The following is a 21,139-nucleotide window of genomic DNA, read 5'->3' on the forward strand; positions in this document are numbered from 1 at the left end:
TCAGAATGTATCTCTCCAGATAAGGTTTCCAGTATCCCAGAATACCTAAAAGGTATTGTCCACTTACGTCTCCGACCCTGCTAAGCACTTTATGTGCCTAGGCCAGCCGTGGGCAAACTACGGCCCGTGGGCCGAATCCAGCCCATTCGGCTGTTCTATCCGGCCCGCGGAGCCGAAAGAGCGGAGGGTTCTCTTGCTCTCCCCTCCACTCCTTTACTTTGAATTTATATTAGTTCACACAAACACTCCATCCATGCTTTTGTTCCGGCCCTCCGGTCCAGTTTAAGAACCCATTGTGGCCCTCGAGTCAAAAAGTTTGCCCACCCCTGGCCTAGGCTCATGGAATTCTCAAACATAGGTACCATTCGTTGCCCCCATTTTGCAGATGTGAAAACTGAGCCTCAGAGACATTAGTTACTTGAACAAGGTCTAGTAGCCGAGAGAAGTTCATTGCTTTTAGCTAGGCCTAATAGCTAAAACATGGCAGAGATGGGAGCCCAAGTCTTTTTCATGCGAGAGTCAGCCTATAACTGATGCGCCTGTGAAACACCAGGAAATGCCCTCTTCTGTCCTCCAGAAGTTGCCTTGCTCAGAATAGCCTTCTGAAAACAAGGCTCTTATATTATGACTTAAACCCACTTCTGCTCTCAGTTAGTGTGTTAGCCTACTTCTCTAAATATTGTTTATTTACTTCCCAAATCCCAAACCATCTACTAATGGATCCATTTCACAAAGGATATTTACAAGAATCAGCCAGGTCTAGGAAAACGATTCCCTAATCCGAGATCCCAAACACTGGGAATTGCTGTGCAGCCTCCCGCTCTCCCTCTCCTTTCCTCCTCCAGGTGACTAATTTAGAGACATTTCTGAGTCCTAGAATGCCAAGTGATGTATTTATAGTCCAACTTCACAGAGAAAGGGAGTTCAAAGGGAACTAACTCTGGTTGATTATTCACTGTGCGTCAACTGTTTTAGCCACATCTACTCATTTGATTTCATGTAACAACCTCTAGCATAGTTTTATTATTACCCTAATTTTGCGGATGAGAAAACAAGGCTAAATAAGTGACAGAGGAGAGATGCCAACCGAGGTCCATGTAACAGAAAGCATATTCTCTGCCTGCACTCCCCATTGCCGTCCCATGAAGACCTGGGGACCCTTTGACGAGGGCTGTGATTCCATCCCATCAGCCGGGGATGCGGGCGAGCGCTGTTGATCAGGGCACCAGTAACTCCTCCGGGTTTCTTGCACCCCGAGAGCAACCCAAGCTCCCACACCCATGCTTCACCCCTGCTACATTGACAGTCATGTAAATGCACCTCCTTGGTCATTCGTTAGGCAGATGGGTGAGAGGGACGTCTGCAGCTAGAACTATTTCCCGATGACCGTGGCATCAATCGTGCAACCACTGTCCCTGAGAATAAGCCGCCACTATTCTCACAGCCTCTTTTCAATGAGATGAAATCCATTCTGCAAGGACCACTCCACTGTCTTATCCCCCGTCCTCGGCTCTCAGAGTAAAGAACTGGCGTGGAGAGTCCAAGGTGCTGAATACTCTTGGATGGGGATTATGAAGATGACAAGGAGATGACACGTGCTTAATACAAAGCCGGGCACACACGTATTTTTGTGTGTGTATGCACGTGTGCATGTGTGTTTCCTGGCCCTGGAAAGGATGATGTCTGTTCTGAGCAGCTGCACACCCCAAAACCCAGCATTTTCAGTTCTGCCCACATCAGACTCTGTTCGCTTTCAGATACCCAGGCATGGTCATGTTCAGGGCACCTGAGAAGATGAGAGGTGCCGATGGTTTGCACTGGGGCGTGGTTTCAAATCGAAAGAGGATTATGGCCCAGGACCCCCAGATGTGGTGTGAACCTTTGAAATTCGAATTGCAGACCAGGCGGAGGAGGTACATCCTTACCAGGGCACAGTATCACATTGCTCACACGTTCCCTTCTTGGCTGGAGGAGATGGGGAGGAGGAGCAGATACATAACATAACCTTCAAATGAAAGTGAAACACCAATTGATGGCTGTAAGTCTGAGCTCTGTGGTGAATTCAGTCAAGAAAGGAATCCCTGGCTGTTTACCATCGCAGTTAGCTTAGCTTGTAAGCACCTTTACATCCTGTGTCTGTAGAGCCCTTGACCGGAATTGAACCTGGGACCCTTCAGTCCGCAGGCCGACACTCTATCCACTGAGCCAAACTGGTTAGGGCAAGAGGTAACAGGCTTTATTATTATTATTTTTAAATAAATCTCTATTGTTCAGATTATTACAATTGTTCCTCTTTTTTCCCCCCATAGTTCCCCTCCACCCGGTTCCCACCCCACCCTCTGCCCTTACCCGCCCCCCACTGTCTTCATCCATAGATGTACGATTTTTGCAGTCTCTTCCCGCACCCCCCCACACCCCTTTCCCCCTGAGAATTATCAGTCCACTCCCTTTCTATGCCCCTGATTCTATTATATTCACCAGTTTATTCTGTTCATCAGATTTTTTATTCACTTGATTTTTAGATTCACTTGTTGATAGATATGTATTTGTTGTTCATAATTTTTATCTTTACCTTTTTCTTCTCCTTCCTCTTCTTAAAGAATACCTTTCAGCATTTCATATAATACTGGTTTGGCGGTGATGAACTCCTTTAGCTTTTTCTTATCTGTGAAGCTCTTTATCTGCCCTTCAATTCTGAATGACAGCTTTGCTGGGTAGCGTAATCTTGGTTGTAGGTTCTTGCTATTCATCACTTTGAATATTTCTTGCCACTCCCGTCTGGCCTGCATAGTTTCTGTTGAGAAATCAGCTGACAGTCGTATGGGTGCTCCCTTGTAGGTAACTAACCGTTTTTCTCTTGCTGCTTTTAATATTCTCTCTTTGTCTTTTGCTCTTGGCATTTTAATTATGATGTGTCTTGGTGTGGTCCTCTTTGGATTCCTTTTGTTTGGGGTTCTGTGCGCTTCCTAGACTTGTAAGTCTATTTCTTTCACCAGGTGGGGTAAGTTTTCTGTCATTATTTCTTCAAGTAGGTTTTCAGTATCTTTCTCTCTTCTTCTGGCACCCCCATAATTCGGATGTTGGTACACTTGAAGTTGTCCCAGAGGCTCCTTATACTATCTTCATATTTTTGGATTCTTTTTTCTTTTTTCTTTTCCAGTTGGGTGTTTTTTGCTTCTTTGTATTTCAAATCTTTGATTTGATTCTTGGGATCCTCTAGTCTGCTGTTGAATCTCTGTATATTATTTTTTATTTCAGTCAGTGTATGCTTAATTTCTAGTTGGTCCTTTTTCATATCCTCGAGGGTCTCACTAAATTTATCAGCCTTTTCTAGAAAATTCTTGAAAAACCTTATAACCGTGGTTTTGAACTCTATATCCAGTCATTTGCTTTCTTCCATTTCTTTCATTTGTGACCTGTTTCTTTGTCTCCACATTTTGGCTGCTTCCCTGAGTTGATAGAGTGGCTTTGTGTGCTAGGTGTCCTCTAGGGCCCAGTGGCTCAGCCTCCCCAGTTACCTAAGGTGGACACTCTTGATGCACCCCTCTGTGGGCTGTGTGCACAGTCTGGTTGTACTTAAGCCTTGATTGTTGTTGGTATCACCGGGAGGAATTGACCTTCAGGCCAATTGGCTGTGAGGATCATCTGTGTCTACTATGGGAGAACTTCTGTGCTGGAGACACCCTTATGAGGTAAGACTTGCTTCAGTGGGGCTTTGGTGCTCACTGAGTCTGCCCCCTGAGTGTGTCCCTTACGGATCTGAGGAGTTATAATCTGGATGGTCCCACTCTGACCCCTGGGTACATTGGCTCTTGGATCTCCAAGGAGGTGCTAATTTAGCCTCTGCCTGAGGCCACCCAGCAGGAGCTATGGAGAGATCTGCAGATTCCTCTCTTTGTTTGGGTTTTGGAGGTGCCCAGATGAGGCCCAGCTGTGAAGCAATGCAAGCTGCTGGGGGGCCTTGGATCTTCTTTTGGATGTTCTGGGTCTCACTGACTCAGCTGCAGTCTGTTAGGTAAGTTTAGAATTCAAAGGACCAGGGCATTCATATGCAAAAGCCTCTGTGCTCAGCTTGGATGGGGCGGAGTCTCAGGGTGGAGCAACCAGCAATGGCTTCCCGTCAGCCCTGCCCTAAGAGGCCCCTGGGTCTCAGTGTCCCGAGGTAATTGCTGCAAGCACCTCTGAGAGAAAGCCACCCTCGAGTTCCGCCCACTGCCAGACAGTCCTTTCTCCCCATATGAGTCTGGGTCCCCAGAGTCTCGGCCAGAACTGGAGTTCAGAGCCGTCGGGAGCTTTTGTCTCCCTCCCGCTTGAAAAAGACAGCCGCGTACTCAGTTGCCAGCCCTCTCCATGTGCGCGCCTCCGTACCTCTGCCTTCCATAGCTCCTGTGAGTCTCAGTGTGCTTTTCTCTTTCCTTCTAGTTGTAGAATTTCCACTCAGCCAGCCTTCCTGTGGTTCTGGATGACGTCTGTTTTGTCTTTTAGTTGTAGTTTTGAAATGGTTGTACGAGGCAGCAGTTCAGGCGTTTACCTATGCCGCCATCTTGGTTTCTCTAAGGTAACAGGCTTCAGATGACAAGTTGGAATAGAGGGAAGAATAGAATAATTGCAAAGTCAAATTGCATTTGAATTGCTCTCCAGCCTAGAGGAAGGCCCTCTTGGAGTGGATGGAAGTCTAAGTGTCAGCTGTTGTGCTCTCCCCTGCTCCGTGGCACAGCATGGGGTTGCGGAGACTCACAGGACTTAATTAGCCCAAGCTCATTGGGGCCATGTTTGCTCGCAGTCACAGAACCTTCAGCTGCAGGAGACAAAACACCTCAAACTCCCATAACGGCTTTCCTGTGCACAAAGCACTTGCTCATCCATCATCATTCAACAGCCTCATGGGGTTGGCGCCCTTATCTTCCCTCTTCATGTGAGGCCACTGAAGGCCAAGGTCCCTTAGCCAACCAGCTATCAATGGGATTCAGCCCATCAGTTCCTTTTCTGCTCAAGATGTCACCTTATCACAGAGGCCTCATCTGAACATTCCGCACACCTCCATCACTTTCTTACCTTACACGTAATCCACTTTATCTGGCATTTTTAGGCTGTCTGTTACCCTACTAAGGTAAGCTCAGCAGTGCAGGCCTTGTCACCACTGAATCTCCAGGGCCCTCAGGATGTGTTAACAGTGAGTGAGTTATGCATTTTCATTTGACAACCTCTTGGCTATGATCTGCCCGAGGCCCAATACAAAAAGCAAGGCCCCTTGCCTTGGGGGCACTCCACTATAGTTTGGGGTTAAAGACCAGAGGACACACTTACTGGATCAAGATAGCAGGAACTCAGTCCTGGGGGTGGCCACAGGGCCAGCCTTCTGCCCTCAGGGGGCGCATTAGGGTGATTTGGGTGAGGAGGTGGTTTTTCAGTTTGTGTTTGAGAGAGAAACACTGACCCGCTGCTCCCCATTTATGCATTCATTTGTTGCCTCTTTTTTTTTTTTCTTTGGCCCATTTTATTTATTTATTTTTAATTTATCTTTATTGTTGAAAGTATTACAGATGTCCCTTCCCCCCCCCCCCCCTTGACCTTCTCCACTACCCCCTCACCCTAGCCACCACCCCTCACCCCCTCCTGCTCCCTCCCTAGGCCTTCACTGCACTAGGCATGTAAGTTGCTTGGTTAATCTCTTCCTGCAACCCCTCCCTCTGGAATTCATCAGTCTTCAATGGCTCTGGATCTATTTTGTTCATTTTATTTTGTTCATTAGATTCCACATATAAGTGAGATCATGTGATACTTGTCTTTCTCTGACTGGCTATTTCGCTTAGCATAATTCTCTGGTAAGTGCCCTCACGCCAGACTTAACCTCAACCTGGGTTTAAGGGGGTGACTCCGCTAACCATCTGATCTAACCTGCCAGGGCCGAGGTGAGCTTTGAGGTGGCTATAGAAATCTCCCATTGGCTCCAATGACAGGAGGCAATCTTGTGTTGCTTCCCAAAAGTCTAGGTGGTGTTTTATTTTCTTCTTTTGAACCAGTTCCATTGGCAGTCAATGGTGGGAAATTAAATGGATTCATTGGACTAAGTAGATTGAGCTAGAGAAAAAAATAGCCATCTGCCGGGGCCGAGGAATGAGCAATCTGTTGGTACATTTTCCGCAGAAATTTGGCATCTGCTTAGTGTTGTACACCATTTGCACCTCGGGAAATGCGTTTTACACCCCATGACCCTGATCTTTCCTCCGGGTTAAAAAAAAAAAAAATGGGCAACGAAAGATTAGAAAATAGTAAAAAATCAAAACCCTTTCATTTGTTTTCATCTGACTCTTTAGCGACTTAAGCCAACTGCACAAACTAGCCTTCCAGTGGCGGCGAGAGCCCCGCAAAGGGAATGCGGGCGGGAGCCCGGCCAGCGGGCAGATGCAAGCCCGGCAGCCGGCTGGCTCCTCACTTGGGCCGAGTCCATCCCGCGCCCCTCGGCCCCCGCGGCAGGAGGCGACTCTCCCCGCTCGCTTCCGGCACCCACGTGGGACTAAAAAAGATCGCGCACAACTTTTTTGGTCCCCCCTTCTCGGCCAACGCTGGCGGAACGAGCCCGCTGAAGTCAGCGCTGGGGGCGGCCCCGCCGGCGCCCGCGTCGGAACTTGGCCTGGGAGGCGGCGCGCGGGCGGGGGCGTGGCCGCGGGCGGCGGGGGCGGGGGGGGGCGGCGGCGCGTGCGCAGAGCACTTCCTTGTTTGTCCCCGTGACTGTAGCGGGAGCGTCGCCGCCCGCAGTCTGGCCACCCGCCCGCGGGAGCCTGTGCTCAGTCAGTCGGTGTCCTCGCCGCCGCCTGTCAGAGCGTCTGGGGAGGCAGCGCCGGCCGCCCCGCAGCTGCCCGGCCCGGTCCCTCCGCATCCCGCCGCCCCGTCCCCTCCCCCGCCGCCGAGGAGCCGCCGCCGGCATGCGCCCGGGGAGGCGGGTCCCCAAGAGCCCCCTGCCTCGCGCGCGGCTCGGAGTTTGAAGGGCCCCGCGCCTAGCGCCGCCGCCGCCGCCTGCTGCCCCCGCCCGCCCGCCCTTCCTTCCTCCCGCCGCCGCCGGGGCCGGGAGCCGCGCCAGGCCGGGCGCGGGTGCGGGCTGCGCGGGGCGTTCATGAGCCGCCGGACGGCCCGCGGCCCCCGGAGCCCGCGCCCTGACTCACCCCGCGCCTGTGTCTCGCCCCCCCGGCAGGATGCCGGACCAGATCTCCGTGTCCGAGTTCATCGCCGAGACCACCGAGGACTACAACTCGCCTACCACGTCCAGCTTCACCACGCGGCTGCACAACTGCAGGAACACCGTGACGCTGCTGGAGGAGGTAGGTCGTGGCCGGCGCGCCCCGCGGGGACCCACGGTGCCTCCGCTGGCAGCTGCTGCCCGGCTTGCCTGGCAGTCTGGTCGCCTGGATTCCTGAGCCGGGGATGTTTGGGGCTGCAAAGCCACACCCTCTCCGGGACCCCCCGCTCCCGGGTGAATGGGGGATCTGGAGGTGTGCAGCCTCCGTCTGCCCCATATGCCCAGGTGCTGACCCCCGGAGGCTGGAGGTGGGCAGAGGGCTGAGCGAACTCTGGACCCCCCCAGGAAGAAGAGGGATGGCCTCTCCCTATCTTTCGCCCTTCCTGCGTGTCGGGCAATCTGCTAGATGCTTTCCACATCATCCTGACCCTGTCATAACCCGAGAAGTAGGTGGCGTCAGGCCACCGAGGGCAGAGGGAGGGGAAGCAACGTGGCCAAAGTCACCAGCAAGGGACAGGGCGATGGTCAGTGAATGCACTGCTCCAGGGCTTGGCAGGGCTCAGCAAAAAAATCCTAAAGGAATGAGAGGGGACTCAGGCTGGGACTGCTCCCACCCCAGAATCCCTAACCTAGTCGGGGGCCTGCAGTCCTGGGTGGAAGAGAGATCTATGCGGACAAGCCCCCATACCCGGCCCCCTCTTCAGAGGGTTTGGTTATGCCCGAGGCTGCTGCGCCAGAGGACCTGACCTGCCTGCTGGGCACTTCCAGCCATGAACTGAGACCAGAGGCCTTGCTGCCTGAAGTGTCAGAGCTGAGACCAGAGGCTGCAGGAAGAACAGCTCCTCCTGTGCACACCCTCCAGAGAACCTTGTGGGTGTCTGGGGACAGGGCCAAGGACGGAGCGGTTTCCTTTACAGTTTTAAGTGAATTAGTGATCGGGTGAGATGGGTAGGTAAGGGGGAACCCCAGGGCTGTGAAAGCCTCTGAACCTCGATGAAAATAGGACATTTGCCCTGGAGCTGGGCACCATCTGTAAGTGCCAAAAAACACCACTCCCCTCCAAGCAAGCCATACCTATTTCAGCTGCAGAAGACAGCACTGGGGGAAGTTCGGAAAGCAGACGGCTTAGTCCAGATGGATTCTCCTGGGTTGGCTTATTTGAGGTTTGGAGAGCCCTCTTTAACATTGAGAAGCTTGCGCTTCTGTGGGCAAACTGCTCTTGATACGGGGTTTTGCTGCTTGCTCTTCAGACCAGGTTGCATGTAGCTCTGGTCTTCTGAAGCACAACTGCAGGAACGCATATGCTGCTGGAGGAGGTAGGTCCAGGTAGGTCGCAGGTGCCCCACCCCTGACCCTCCTGGGACCCCCTCCTTGCCTCCATTTGCAGCTGCTGCCTGGCAGTCAGTGTCTTTTTTTTTTTTTTTTTAAGTATATTTTTATTGATTTCAGAGAGGAAGGGAGAGAGAGAAAGAACCATTAGTGATGAGAGAGAATTATTGATCATCTGCCTCCTGCACGCCCCCCATTGGGGACTGAGCCTGCAACCTGGGCATGTGCCCTGACCTGGAATCGAACCTGGAGCTACTGGCTCATAGGTTGACACTCAGCCAGTGAGCCATTCAGAGTGTCTTGATTCCCGAGCTGGGGATGTTTGGGACCAGGGAGCCACACCCCTTCCCAGGTCCTAAATTTTAGGAGGAGAGATTTCTGCTGGAACTGGGTCCCATCTTGCCTGCCAGGTACTGCAGATTAGTCTGAACGTTTTCTGCCAGTTGAGGATGCTTTCTAGAGTTCTTTCTGAAGTTAACGATGGTGATGGAACTGAATTTTGAAATTCAGTTGGAGGAATATCACCAAACTAGGTGTGTTTGTAAGCCAGAGGTAAATGATCTTTTTTCTTTTCTTTTTTTTTCCTCTTCTTTGTGAACTGTCAGCCTTGTGCTAACCTGATGCTTAGTGTCCAGGATTACATGGAGTTGCCAGGCATTCCACCCCATGAAGGGTCAGTCCTTCACTTAATTGTGATGAATTGGAACATGCTGATATCAGAGCATTTTGCATCCTTTTTTCTGTACTAATTGTATATGCCTCTAAAGGATGTCACATTGATTAGACTAAGCGGTTATTTTCCTTCTTGATAACTTCTTCAGTGCCTGCTAATAGTGCTGTCAGCTGTTTTAACTTGCCCTGTCTGCCCATTCAGATAGTGTGACTGCATTCTGTTTGGGGTGTGATAAGGGTTAATAGTTGGAGATGCTATTTGTAGGGGCATGTGCCCATAATTTCAGCAACCGCAGAGGATAGGATAAATGTTGCTCTTGGTCTTAGCGTGAGGTAACTAAATTTAAAAGCAAATGCAAGGCGGGTGTGTGTGTGTGGTGTGTGTTACTGTTTTGCAAGGTTAGAAAAATAGATCAGTCATAATACAAATGTGGTCACCTATGAACTTGAGAAGGAATTGGAACCAGGCTACAAGTTTAAAAGTGTCATGTTAGAGTACATTGATAACACTCATGGTCTCAAAAATGTAACAGTAACTCTTTCACTCAGAATGGTACAGTAATTTTGTAACTCTCTTTTTCTGAATTTTGAGTACGATACTGGTCAGGAAGTCATTGTCCCTGGTCTGTGTCTTTTAACTCTTGAATCATAGTCCATGAAGTTGAACTCATAAGTGATTTTCATTTGCATAAATGTGAAACATAACCTTTAGTTTCTTATTGATAGACTAGTGGCCCAGTGCACCAATTTGTGCACATTGAAAGGAAATTAATTAGAAATATCTTAATATCGCTATCCGCCCTTTTTCTATAATAGAAGTGTCAACCAAATTCACGATTGACAATGATGGAAACACACCACGCGTGCGATTGGTGCCAGCAAGAGCTTTATATGTATCGCACATGCGCAAGTCATGTTAGCCTTTTATATATATAGAATAAACTTGCTTAATTAGACCTGCTTTCTGATGTAGCTAAACTTTTTCCAGCCCAGTAAAGCACCCCAACTTCTCTTTCAGGTAATTGTCAGCAACACAGCAGTAAATATCAACATGAAGCAGATTATTATTGTAGATCACGCAGGGAGAGCAAAGGGTAAAATATTTAACTGCAGCAGTGTTTGACTATATTCTGCACAGTGAGAAAACCTGAAGTCATTTTCAAGGTCCACCATTTCTTTCTTCTTTTCAGTCGGGTCAAGTTTCTAAGCTTTCTAAATCTCCGTTTTCCAGCTAATGAAAATAGGATTCCATTGAGTCTCCTATCTACCTACTCCAGGTCTTCTGTGAGGATCAAATGAGATGAGGCATGGGAAAACACTTCACAGACATTTGGTTAAAGTGTAAAATATTTCCACCTGTGTTCCTGGGCTGAAGAATCTGCAAGGAGGCTAGTCGTCATTAGGGAGAGGAAGCCGGGTGAAGCTGTGATGTCATTACCGGGACAGACACTTAGCATAGTAGCCTTTTATATATATAGATAACCACTGCGGTTGAGTACCCCCCACCCCCACCCCAGCTTACATGTATGTCGGGTACATTATTGCATGTATCTTAAGTGGATCAGAATTCAGCTCTTAAAAAATCTGGGCCTTAAGAATATTAAAGAAAAGTTTCAGAGCAAACGACCAAATCTTGTTGGTTTGTGCTTTACAGGTGAGGTACTTGGGACCTTTAGGACAGGCCGCCAACCTTTCGGACCGCACAGACCACCAGTGGTCCGTGGACCACCCGTTGGCGACCACTATTTCAGAACACTGTTGGTGTTACCTTGTGGTTATTCTTAGGAATAGAACTTTTGGGTACTTTTTTGGTGATGTGGAAACTCAGGAATAGATATTAACTTGGGCAGTTGGGAATTATTTCTTTTGAAAACAATCTTTTCTAGGTCTAGTAATTAAATGTCTTTCTGTTCGTTTACTATTTTGCTCTTTGGGTTCTTAATTGGCATGCATAGGTTTCAACTAAAAACCTGTATTGAGCTCCAAGCTTGGAATCTGCGTTTAACCCACTCTCTCCCTTCTGCTATGTCACTGGCATAGAGTGTGTTTTGCAGATGTCGGGGTCTCTGCTGAAATCTCTCTGTACGAGCACTCTAGGAAAGGGGTCAGAAATATGGTAAAAGAGGCAGAGGCTCCTTCTGGGCTTCGCCTCTGGGGGCGAGGGGTCCCCAGGACTTGGGGAGTCAGGATGTGGCTGGCACGCAATGAGTGGCTGCCTTTGGGAAGCAGGAATGGGTTGGCTGCCAAGGCTTCATCCTGGTGGAGAGTGTTTTCCAAGCAGAAAGCCAGTGTTTTGCTTATTCAGCAGCCAGGCACACTGACGCGCGCTGTTTCACTCGTGACCGTTGGGAAGTTAGGAGTAAATGACTAGGAGGCGAGAGAAGACAGCTTTCCCGAGGACGGGACAAGCAGGCATTCCAGGACCACTGTCGGGGGAGCCAGTAGGAGAGACCCTCTGTTTGAAGGCTTGGATTGGGCTCTAGCCGGTTTGGCTCCGTGGATAGAGCACCGGCCTGCGGACCAAAGGGTCCTGGGTTTGATTCCGGTCAAGGGCACGTACCTTCTTGGTTGCAGGCTCTTCTTGGGCCCAGGCCCTGGTCAGGGCTCGTGCAGGAAGCAGCCAATGGATGTGTTTCTCTCACATCGATGTTTCTCTCTGTCTTTCCCTCTCTCTTCCACTCTCCCTAAAAATCAATGGAAAAATATCCTCGGGTGAGGATTAACAAAACAAAAAATAAATAAAGGCTTGGATTGGTCAGTGCTTAGTACTTGGTGAAAGGGAGAGTCCAGCAAAGGTGTGCTTGGTTGCTTAATGTTGAGCCAGCCTGCTATCCTCGGTAACGATGGAGGAGGCATGTTCTGCGCATTTGTTGAGCAGCTGCTCTGTGCCAGGCCCGACGTGGGCAGATGGCATGCATGCTCTCATTTAACCTTCCTATGAGCTTTAGGAAGGAGGGACCATTGTATGTCCCCATTGTACAGAGAAGAAAACTGAGGCCTGGAGATGAAGAGATTTGTCTCGGGAAATCCTTCAGTGGTTAAGACAGAGCAGAAATTCTGAACGTCTGCGAAGACCTATTTCGCTGGCTTGGCAGAGGGCATAGGAGGCTTCACTTTCATGGCACCTTTCAATTTCTGTCTCATGAGACAGCGGCGCCTAAGTTGCTAAGTGGCTTCATTTTTCCTCATGTTCACATTCCAGGGGGTTCTTAATGGCAATGCTTAACTACACCATGTTCCCCCACTGCTTTCAGATATTTACTTACGGTTTTTCAAGTTCAGATGTGGGAACTCACTTGGGTGTCAACACATTTTTGGGGAGCACCTGCTATGTACACACATCGTTTTGCTAAGCCTAGCTGAGACATTGGAGTTGTTATCTGGATGGTGTTTTGGGGAAACTAATGGTCTCTGAGAAGGAGCTAAAAAGGGCTGTCACTCTTACTAACAAGGTGGAAAGGGGCGGTGCATGGGAAAGACCACGGGACATTCACCCCAGCAATACACGCTAAATCACTCAGCGGAGCATCCGGTCCCTGAACAAGGTGCCTGTTATGTGCCCAGCAGTGTGCTAGGCCCTGGAGATACGCAGATCAGCAGCTTTGCCCTTAAGAAGGGGTCTGAGTTTTCTTAAGGGGCCAACAATCAAGTGTGGGTCTTGCGTTCGAGGCTAGCTTGGCTTAATGTGTGCAGGCCACGTGTGCAGTCTTTCCGGAAGGCGTGGAATTTTTGGCTGAATGAAGAATGAAGGTGTAGAATGTATGTTCACCATCAAGATTCATTCTGTCCTAACAACAGTAATCACCAGTTATTAGCTTTCCTACTACCCGCAAGCCCTACTCATATTTAACACTTGCATTCACCTTATTATTATCATTGACACCCCCCCCCCCCACACCTCACAGCAGATAAAGTCTTGCCCAAGGTTGCGCCCACAGTAAGCAGTGGATTTGGGAAGTGATCCCATCCTGTGGCATCTTCCTGCATGCCAGTCAGGCTTCACCTGTGCTTCCTTTGTACCCGGCTCTTCGGGGCATATCCGTGCTTTCACGTCCTTCCGTGGCCTCTCACGCACAGGGCCTCTGTGTCCAGGGCTTGAGGAGACCTCGTTCCTCGGCTCCCAGTGTTCCGGAACGCAAGCTCTTTGGTTCTCTGAAATGTTGAAAGCTGATAAACTTAATAGGAAGTGCTCATTTATATAGCAGCTACTCAGCCAGGGTGCAGTCCTACTGAAAAAGTGGTCTCAGGAAGGGTTGCCAGAGAGTGCAGGCTGGCCTTGCACGTTGCTTAAGGTGAAGACCATGCATGTCCTTGGTTTGTCCCTGATCTCTGGAAGATAAAACAGCAAACGGGGGACAAGCCCGCCTTTGGTACACCACCCCACTCACAGCTCGCTCTGTGGCCCCGCCCTCTGACCCGCCCAGAGATCACCAGCAAAGGTCAGCCGGGGAAGATACATTTGCCTGCAGAAGCAAAGAGAGAAGGAACTGAACTCAAGCTCTTTCAAAAACAAGGCTGGCCCTGACCGGTTTGGCTCAGTGGATAGAGCGTTGGCCTGCGGACTGAGAGGTCCCAGGTTCGATTCCGGTCAAGGGCATGTACCTGGGTTGCGGGCACATCCCCAGTGGGAGGTGTGCAGAAGGCAGCTGATCGATGTTTCTCTCTCATCGATGTTTCTAACTCTCTATCTCTCTCCCTTCCTCTCTGTAAAAAACCAATAAAATATATTTAAAAAAACCCACACAAAACACAAGGCTGAAACCTGTTGGCCAGGTATTCCAAGCTAATGCTATTTGCCCTCTCTATACCATCTTTAGACTTTAAAAAACATCTTCCATATCTACTATCCATTGTCTGGTTGCATTCTGTCATTTTCTTACATATGAATAAACCAAGGCTCAGAGAGGCCTAACAGTGGGAAGGAAATTAGACCTGATTGTTCAGGTGTCCTGACTCCCAGCCCTGGCTCTTTGCACTCTGTTCACAAAGCCTGTGGAGCAGCTGTGGGCAAACTACGGCCCCCAGGCCGTATCCGGCCCACGGAGCCGAAAGAGCGGAGGGTTCTCTTGCTCTCCCCTCCGCTCCTTTACTTTGAATTTATATTAGTTCACACAAACACTCCATCCATGCTTTTGTTCCGGCCCTCCGGTCCAGTTTAAGAACCCATTGTGGCCCTCGAGTCAAAAAGTTTGCCCACCCCTGCTGTGGAGGCTGGAGGTGTTTTTTTTTGGGGGGGCGGGGGGGAGTACCGGGGCGGGGGGGGGACTCTTCCCTTGCTGCTCCTTAGAACTTGCTTCCAAGTAGGATGGGCAGAGAGTGAACTTGAATTTAGGAACCTGATCTTGCAGGCCAGTCTGCTCTCTCACAAGACATACTAGGATCCGTGCAAGGCCACAACGTAGATCACTGGACTCCCTGGTGTTGGGCTAAGGCTTTCACTGGAAGCACTGGTGTGGGGTTGGACATTTCAGCCACTGCCCAGGTTGTTGCCCTTAAGTCTGTGAGTCGGGAGCCTTGGAGAGGTGGTTTCCAGTTACGTAACCTAGTCCCTGGGGACTGGAGCCGCCAGACCTTGGCCTCAGCCAGTCCCACATGTGTTACTTAAACATGAGTAAGTGATGGGCTGGGGATCACTTTGCAGCTAAGCCTCGGTTTCCTCATTTGCTAAGTGGAATTGTTCTGAGTATTAAAGGAGATCATGCACGTGAGGCACTCAGGTGACTTCGTTGCTGGTAAAGTGTGGCCCGATGCAGGGCAGGGTCCGAGCAGTCACATTAGTCAGCCCCCCTCCTGCGGGGGCAGGGGGAGAAGGAGGGCAGAAGCATTCCTCGATGGGAAGATGGCAGAGTTCTCTCCACCCGGACCAGTGGCGATTTGGGGTTGAGGAGGAAGAAGTTAATTGCAGGGTTAATTGCAGCCCCATCATCTCCCAGTGTGTGTCTTCGTTTCCTCGTGGCGATCGTTTCCTCGTGGCGATCGTAACTACCTCTTAGTGAGTCAGTGTCTGCAGAGTGCTCAGAGCAGTGCCTGGCCCGGTGAGTGCTCAATAAGAGATTACTTTTTTAATAATAACATGTTTTGATTTCAGAGAGGAAGGGAGAGGGATAGAGCGATAGAAACATCAGTGAGAGAGAAACATCATCTATTGGCTGCCTCCTGCACGTACCCCTACTGGGGATCGAGTTAGCAACCTGGGCATGTGCCCTGACCGGGAATCGAACCAGCGACCTCTTGGTTCCTGGGTTCATGCTCAACCGCAGAGCCGCACCAGCTGGGCCAGATTATTCTTCTGCCCTCATCGCTGGCACTGTTTATTGTTCCTGGACTAGACCCTTGAATGTGTAAGTGTGAGGAGGAGACTCAGGAGACTCATTTCAGAAGGGTGGGTGGTGAGTCAGGTGGCAGAGCGGGGTGTGTGCCTTCAAGCACCTAATACTGGAGGCGCAGGTATGGGACTAGAGGCACCACTAAACACCTTGACCTTTCAGGGTCATGGTCATAGCCAATTGGATCTGAAACAGACTGTCAGCTCCGTTTTGCTGTATACTCAGTCCTTGTGGGTGCTACTCCCCAGTAAGGAGATACAGAAGCACTGTCCCGGCTTCCTGTGTCACTCCGATTCTTTCTGTTTCCTCCCCTCAACCCTTCCACCATGTCCCTTCCATGGGTGCATCAAAGCCAGGGCAGTGCTGGCCCCTTTGACTTCTGCGGGGGCTTCTGGGTAAGGAGCCACTTTCTCGGTTGCATAATGAATGCAGGTATTTGTGGTTATTTGTGGGCAGGCGCTGGGGGTGCATTTCTGCCTTGGCCCTGGCCATGACCGCCGGCTTGTGCCTTCCCGATTCCAGCGTGAAGCACTGAGACCACAGGAATTCTGTTTTGGTTTGGAGGCAGCGCCTTAAAGTGAACAGGATCTATCCTTGAGCTTGAGTCTCTGTGTGCCTCATGACTCTTTCCAGGGTCCGTGGGCTGAGTTTTAATTATTTGTGGGGTCGGGGCAGGTCAGGCCTGAGGGCACTTGACCCCGTTTGGTCCTCACAGAATCGGGAGTTCCCAGTGGGCTCCCCCTGCCTGGAGCATGTCGAGCAGCCCCGGACGTGGTGCAGTTTGCGTCCACTTATGTAAGAACCGAATTTTAATGCGGAGACTATGCTATAATTCTCCCCAAAGAACGGCAGTGTAGTGCCTTGAAGAAGACAGCACCCACTTTAGCCACCCAGGAGCTAGGAAGACAAAACCTCCTGTGCCAGCGAGGAAAAGCCCAAAACCCGAAGGCATTTTTGGTACCAACTATTACGGAAAGCGGAGCTGGCTACGGTGAGCTAGCCCAGTGGTCGGCAGACTCATTAGTCCACAGAGCCAAATATCAACAGCACAACGATGGAAATTTCTTTGGAGAGCCAAATTTTTTAAACTTCTTCTAACGCCACTTCTTCAAAATAGACTCTCCCAGGCCGTGGTATTTTGTGGAAGAGCCACATTCAAGGGGCCAAAGAGCCGCAGTTTGCTGACCACGGAGCTAGACCATCTCTGTTCCTGCCAGATGTGCTTCGGATGGAGGGAAGTAGAAGCTCTTTCTGTCGTGAATACAGCCCGGGTAGCTTGTATTCCGTAGCACTGTGCTCAGGGGCTGGGCAAGGACGGCCATGTCCCTCCTGCGCAGCCTGGCACCTCGCACCTGGCACGGTGACTCTGTTATTAAGAAAAACACTCGACAGAGCTGGGCAGGGCCTTGGAGACCATCCGTCCCTTCCCTCTTCTCTACGGGGAGGAAGCCGAGGCCCACAAAACCCAAGGGGGTCGGGCTTTTTTTATGTGTAACAGGCTCCGCCTCACCCCACGAAAACAAAATAGAGCTGAATCAGGCAACATGAGGGTTCATTGGAAGGACTTAGGGAACACGAGTGGGGAGAAGAGTAGGAAATGAGGGTGTTCTCTTTTGGGGGAACGGCAGAGGATGGCTGCCCCAGCACTACGTGCTCCTAGCCCCGTGCCCCACTCCAGCCGATCGGCGGGGAGGATCGGGTGGGACCAGCTTAGGTCAGGAGAGCACTTGGGCCACGTTGGTGGGTTAGGTGATGGGCAGTCCCTCAGGCAGGGACTGGGCTGTGGGGGTCGCCACCCAGAGCACACAGCCAGGCTGGGACTAGGACTGAACTCTGGCCCCGTCATCTTCATCATCTTCATCCGTCTTGGGAGTGAGAACCCCCTGGAGAAGCCAGGGCCTCGGGGTTCTCAGGAGAAGCAGCGGGAATGCAGGCAGCAGGCCTGGCCCCCAGCCGCACTGGGAGCGCCTTAGTTTCTCTGCCCCCCTCTCTCTGCAAGTCTCCCCCCACCCCCCACCCCCCCGCGTGTGGTACTCATTTGGGCACTTTGAAGGGCTGTGGTCAGCCCTGTGCTTCTAACTGCAGCTTTCCTGATGTGGTCAGGAAAGACCAACATTCCGCCCAGGCTGTGGGCAGAGGAGAAACTCCCCGTTGCCGCTAAAATCCACAGAGAGCAAAAATAGCTTTCCGTGGACACGGGCTGGACGGAGACCGGGGCGATGGGCCGGGTTCGGGCATTTTCTGGTTTGCCTGGCCGCCTCTGTGTGCAGTAAGAGGCGCTGCTTAAAGGTCTGCCGAGGGCTAACGGCATTCCTCCCGTAAGTGGCTTCTTCACTGACCAGTGACATGCAGAATAAAATGTGAGCGTCTTCGTTTTCTCAAGATGTGAGGAGTCTTCCTTGGTGTTCCATTAATCATTTTTTTTATGAAGCCCATTTCCTTTTCCTCGTAATGTTTATTCGCATTAATAGCACTTACATAAAATTAGATACTCCCTTCTTATTTCCACAAAGTGCAAAGCAAAATAAGCGTTCACTGCTGGCCCAGCAGCTGCCGCCGCCTTAATAACAGGGAGATTTTCACAGCCGTGCGAGCGGACGCGCTGCCTCCCGGTGAGTACAGTGGTGCCAAGTCCGATCACGCCGTCACCATCCCAGGCATCTGCATTTGTGATGAGAGTTTGAGCAAATTCAGGATATGCGAACTCTACAATAAATCACCTACTGGGTGCTGGGTGCTGTGCTGGATGCCCGACACACATCATCTCATTTAATTTAATCCAGCAGTTCCTCCGGCCGGTGCATTCCCCCCCCCCCCCCCCCCGCTTACCGATGACGAGCCAGGCTTAGGAAGGATTCCAGCCTCAGAAAGGATTCGGCCCATCCCATGCTCATTCTGCCTCCAATGGGGCCTCAAGAAAAAATGCTTGTGAATAGAAGAGTAACAAAATAGAACCGTCAGGAAGTAGGCTTTCGCTGACACATGAGGTATTTAGGTTAGAGTGAATAAGAACTTCCTGGCAGGGTATTAAATACTAATTGGATGACCACAGAAGAGCATTTCTTCCCTCTGATTTTGAGTATCATTGTCATTGATTGGCTAATGAGCTCAATTATGTACTTATTCATGTTCAAACCTGTCTTCAACTTAGTACATTTACACTGAAAGTGCCTCAGGGCCATGGATTGATCCCTCCCTCTCTTTTCCTTACCTAGTTGGCACTCATAAATTTGACTAGAAATACGAAGGTTATGGTGAAATCGCATGTGATTTATAATTGTTGAGGGCAGCGCTGGTAAAGGTTTTCTAAATTCTGCTCTGTACCTCTCTGGACTTTCAGTTAATATGCCTAGCGATTACACCAAACAGCTGGAAAACCCTCAGTTACTAAATTTGCTATGACAGTGGTCGGCAAACTCATTAGTCAACAGAGCGGCAAACCGTGGCTCATGAGCCGCCTGCAGCTCGCAAGCCGCAGTTTGCCGACCACTACGCTGAGACATCCTATCACAGACTCATGGCAAACCTGGATGCCTGGCCAACTTCTTGGTCTGCCCTTCTGGGGTCTGCAGCCTGCCGCCTGTGGCTGGTTAGCCACGTCTGGAACCGTGGTAGCTCCGTTTCTGAGTCCCAGCCCTGGACTGAGTCCTTCACGTGGGTTGTTTGTAACTCACACGTCACCCAGTGTGACGGAGCCAGGAATCAAACCTGGGGCTGCGGGGCTCCCTGGCCCACACCCTCCCTCCGCCGCCCTCCCCCGGAATCCGAGAGTCACGTTCGTTTACTCTCTTAGTGGAAATACACACACACACACACACACACACACACACACACAGTCTACTGCCGGTGGGAAAGGAAAATATTTCCCCCCTGACTTGCTTCCTGCGTGGGAGGCGTTTGAATGTAGGTCATTTATATCTGCCGTCCGGGCAGCCAGTTCATGAGGTGGCACTGGAGGGATTAATGAGAGAGCTGGTATTTCAGAGTCGGCCTCTCTGACTTTGCTGTGTACATGCTGAGCAGTGGGTCATATGATTTTGGGAGCCCTGTGCTCTGGGTGTGCTTGCCAGCAAGAACTCTGCTACAACTTACAAAATGCTTTCCTATCGTTTTATCCAGACAACACTGTAAGGCAGCAAAGCCACCATTTCCTCATTTCACAGAGGAGAAAAGTGAGGCTCAAAAAGTTACCATGACATGTCCAAGGCCACAGGACTGACACAGCGGCAGGCTGAAGCTTGTGGTCAGCTCTGCCTTCTCGTCTCCCATGTCATGTCACCCCTCCTCACGCTGCCATAGCTTACCATCTGAGAGGCAGACTCTGAGAGGTTTTGTCAAGTAATTTGTAATGTAAACAATACCTTTGACATTAAAAAAAAAAAAGGCTTTTATAATTGGATAATTTTGTAATACTTTGCATTATTGGTATCCCCCGTACACGTACATGTACCTTTCATGGTCTTTTTTTCTTAGTGGCTCAGCCCTTCAAGTGGTGTTTCACTTAGGGCATGGTCCTCTTCTGGTTTGTTGATTTGTTTTTAGCTTTTACACATGCACCAAAGTAGAGCGATGAGTATGCATGTCACACACTTCTCTCTCAGCTTCAGTACTGACCGACCTTGAGCTCATCTCTGCCCCCACCCCTGATTTTCCTGAATCAACCCACGGTGGTTTCATTTCATCCATGAATATTTTAGGACGTGTCTCTAAAAGATAAGAACTTGAAAAACAACAACAACTGAACCACAGTACCATGATCACATTAAAAAAAAAATAGGACATGTTCTCCATATCACCAAATATCAGGCATGCTCAAATTTCCCCCGTTGTCCTTTTTTTAATGATGGTCTTTTCTGAGAAGTGGCACATGGTTTTTTTCAAAGCCAAGTTGTATTTCAGGTGTCCTTGAGTTGGCCCCATCACTCCTGTGCGAATTGGTTACATGATGGGCTCCTGACTCAGGAGGCTTTCCTGGGCTAACCTGGGACCCTGCCGCGGTGCCTTCTGGGGTGCTGCTTTCTCACTTCCGAAGGCTTTGGAGAGACCCCCTGTCAGGACTGAGACGTCCTCTGAGTACGCTGGGCCTCTGCTTCCTTAGGAAGTCCGATCGGCATGGGGGCTGTCTGGAGCCGTTTTCCAGGGGCATTTTAGCTCAGAGGAGGTTTCTTTAAGTCGGGTTTGACTCTTCACAGAATGTTCCAGGTTCCGAGCTGAATACTTTACAGGTAGTATCCTAAAGAGTCCTCAGAGAATCCTGAGAGTAAACAGTGCCAGCTTCATTCTGCAGATGAGAAAACTGAGTGTAGGGAGAAACGGTGAGGTGACCCAGATGTGCAGTGAGTAGCAAGCTGGAGTTTGTGTCCCTAAGGCCTGTGGTCTTTCCATGATTGGGGTCTTCCCTGCCCATTGGGTTCCCTTCTTCATCCTCCTTGTCCCTTGACGACTTCTTATTTCCTATGAGGTTCCAGGCCATCCTCCTCCCACCCACCCCACCGTGATTGCCCTGGCTTAGGACCCATTATCTTCCTCACCAGGGTGTCGGCTAACTCTCCTGGCGGGAAAACGTACGATGACT

The 21,139-nt window shown here is 50.4% G+C and overlaps 1 protein-coding gene across 2 annotated transcripts in view; it reads left to right on the plus strand.

Moving 5' to 3' along the window:
• Positions 1 to 21,139, plus strand: part of ASAP1 (ArfGAP with SH3 domain, ankyrin repeat and PH domain 1) — a 234,518-nt gene that overhangs the window by 46,620 nt on the left and 166,759 nt on the right. The window contains exon 3 of one of the 2 annotated variants that reach the window (XM_080646797.1): positions 7,193 to 7,319. In XM_080646797.1, coding sequence (XP_080502923.1) covers positions 7,193 to 7,319 — 127 coding nt within the window. Of the gene's footprint in view, positions 1 to 7,192; positions 7,320 to 8,423; positions 8,554 to 21,139 lie in introns of those variants that run through there. The other variant, XM_080646798.1, reaches the window with a different exon arrangement.

The sequence above is a fragment of the Plecotus auritus genome, assembly GCF_963455305.1.
Source record: "Plecotus auritus genome assembly, chromosome: 11".
In the NCBI taxonomy this organism is placed as follows: Eukaryota; Metazoa; Chordata; class Mammalia; order Chiroptera; family Vespertilionidae; genus Plecotus; species Plecotus auritus.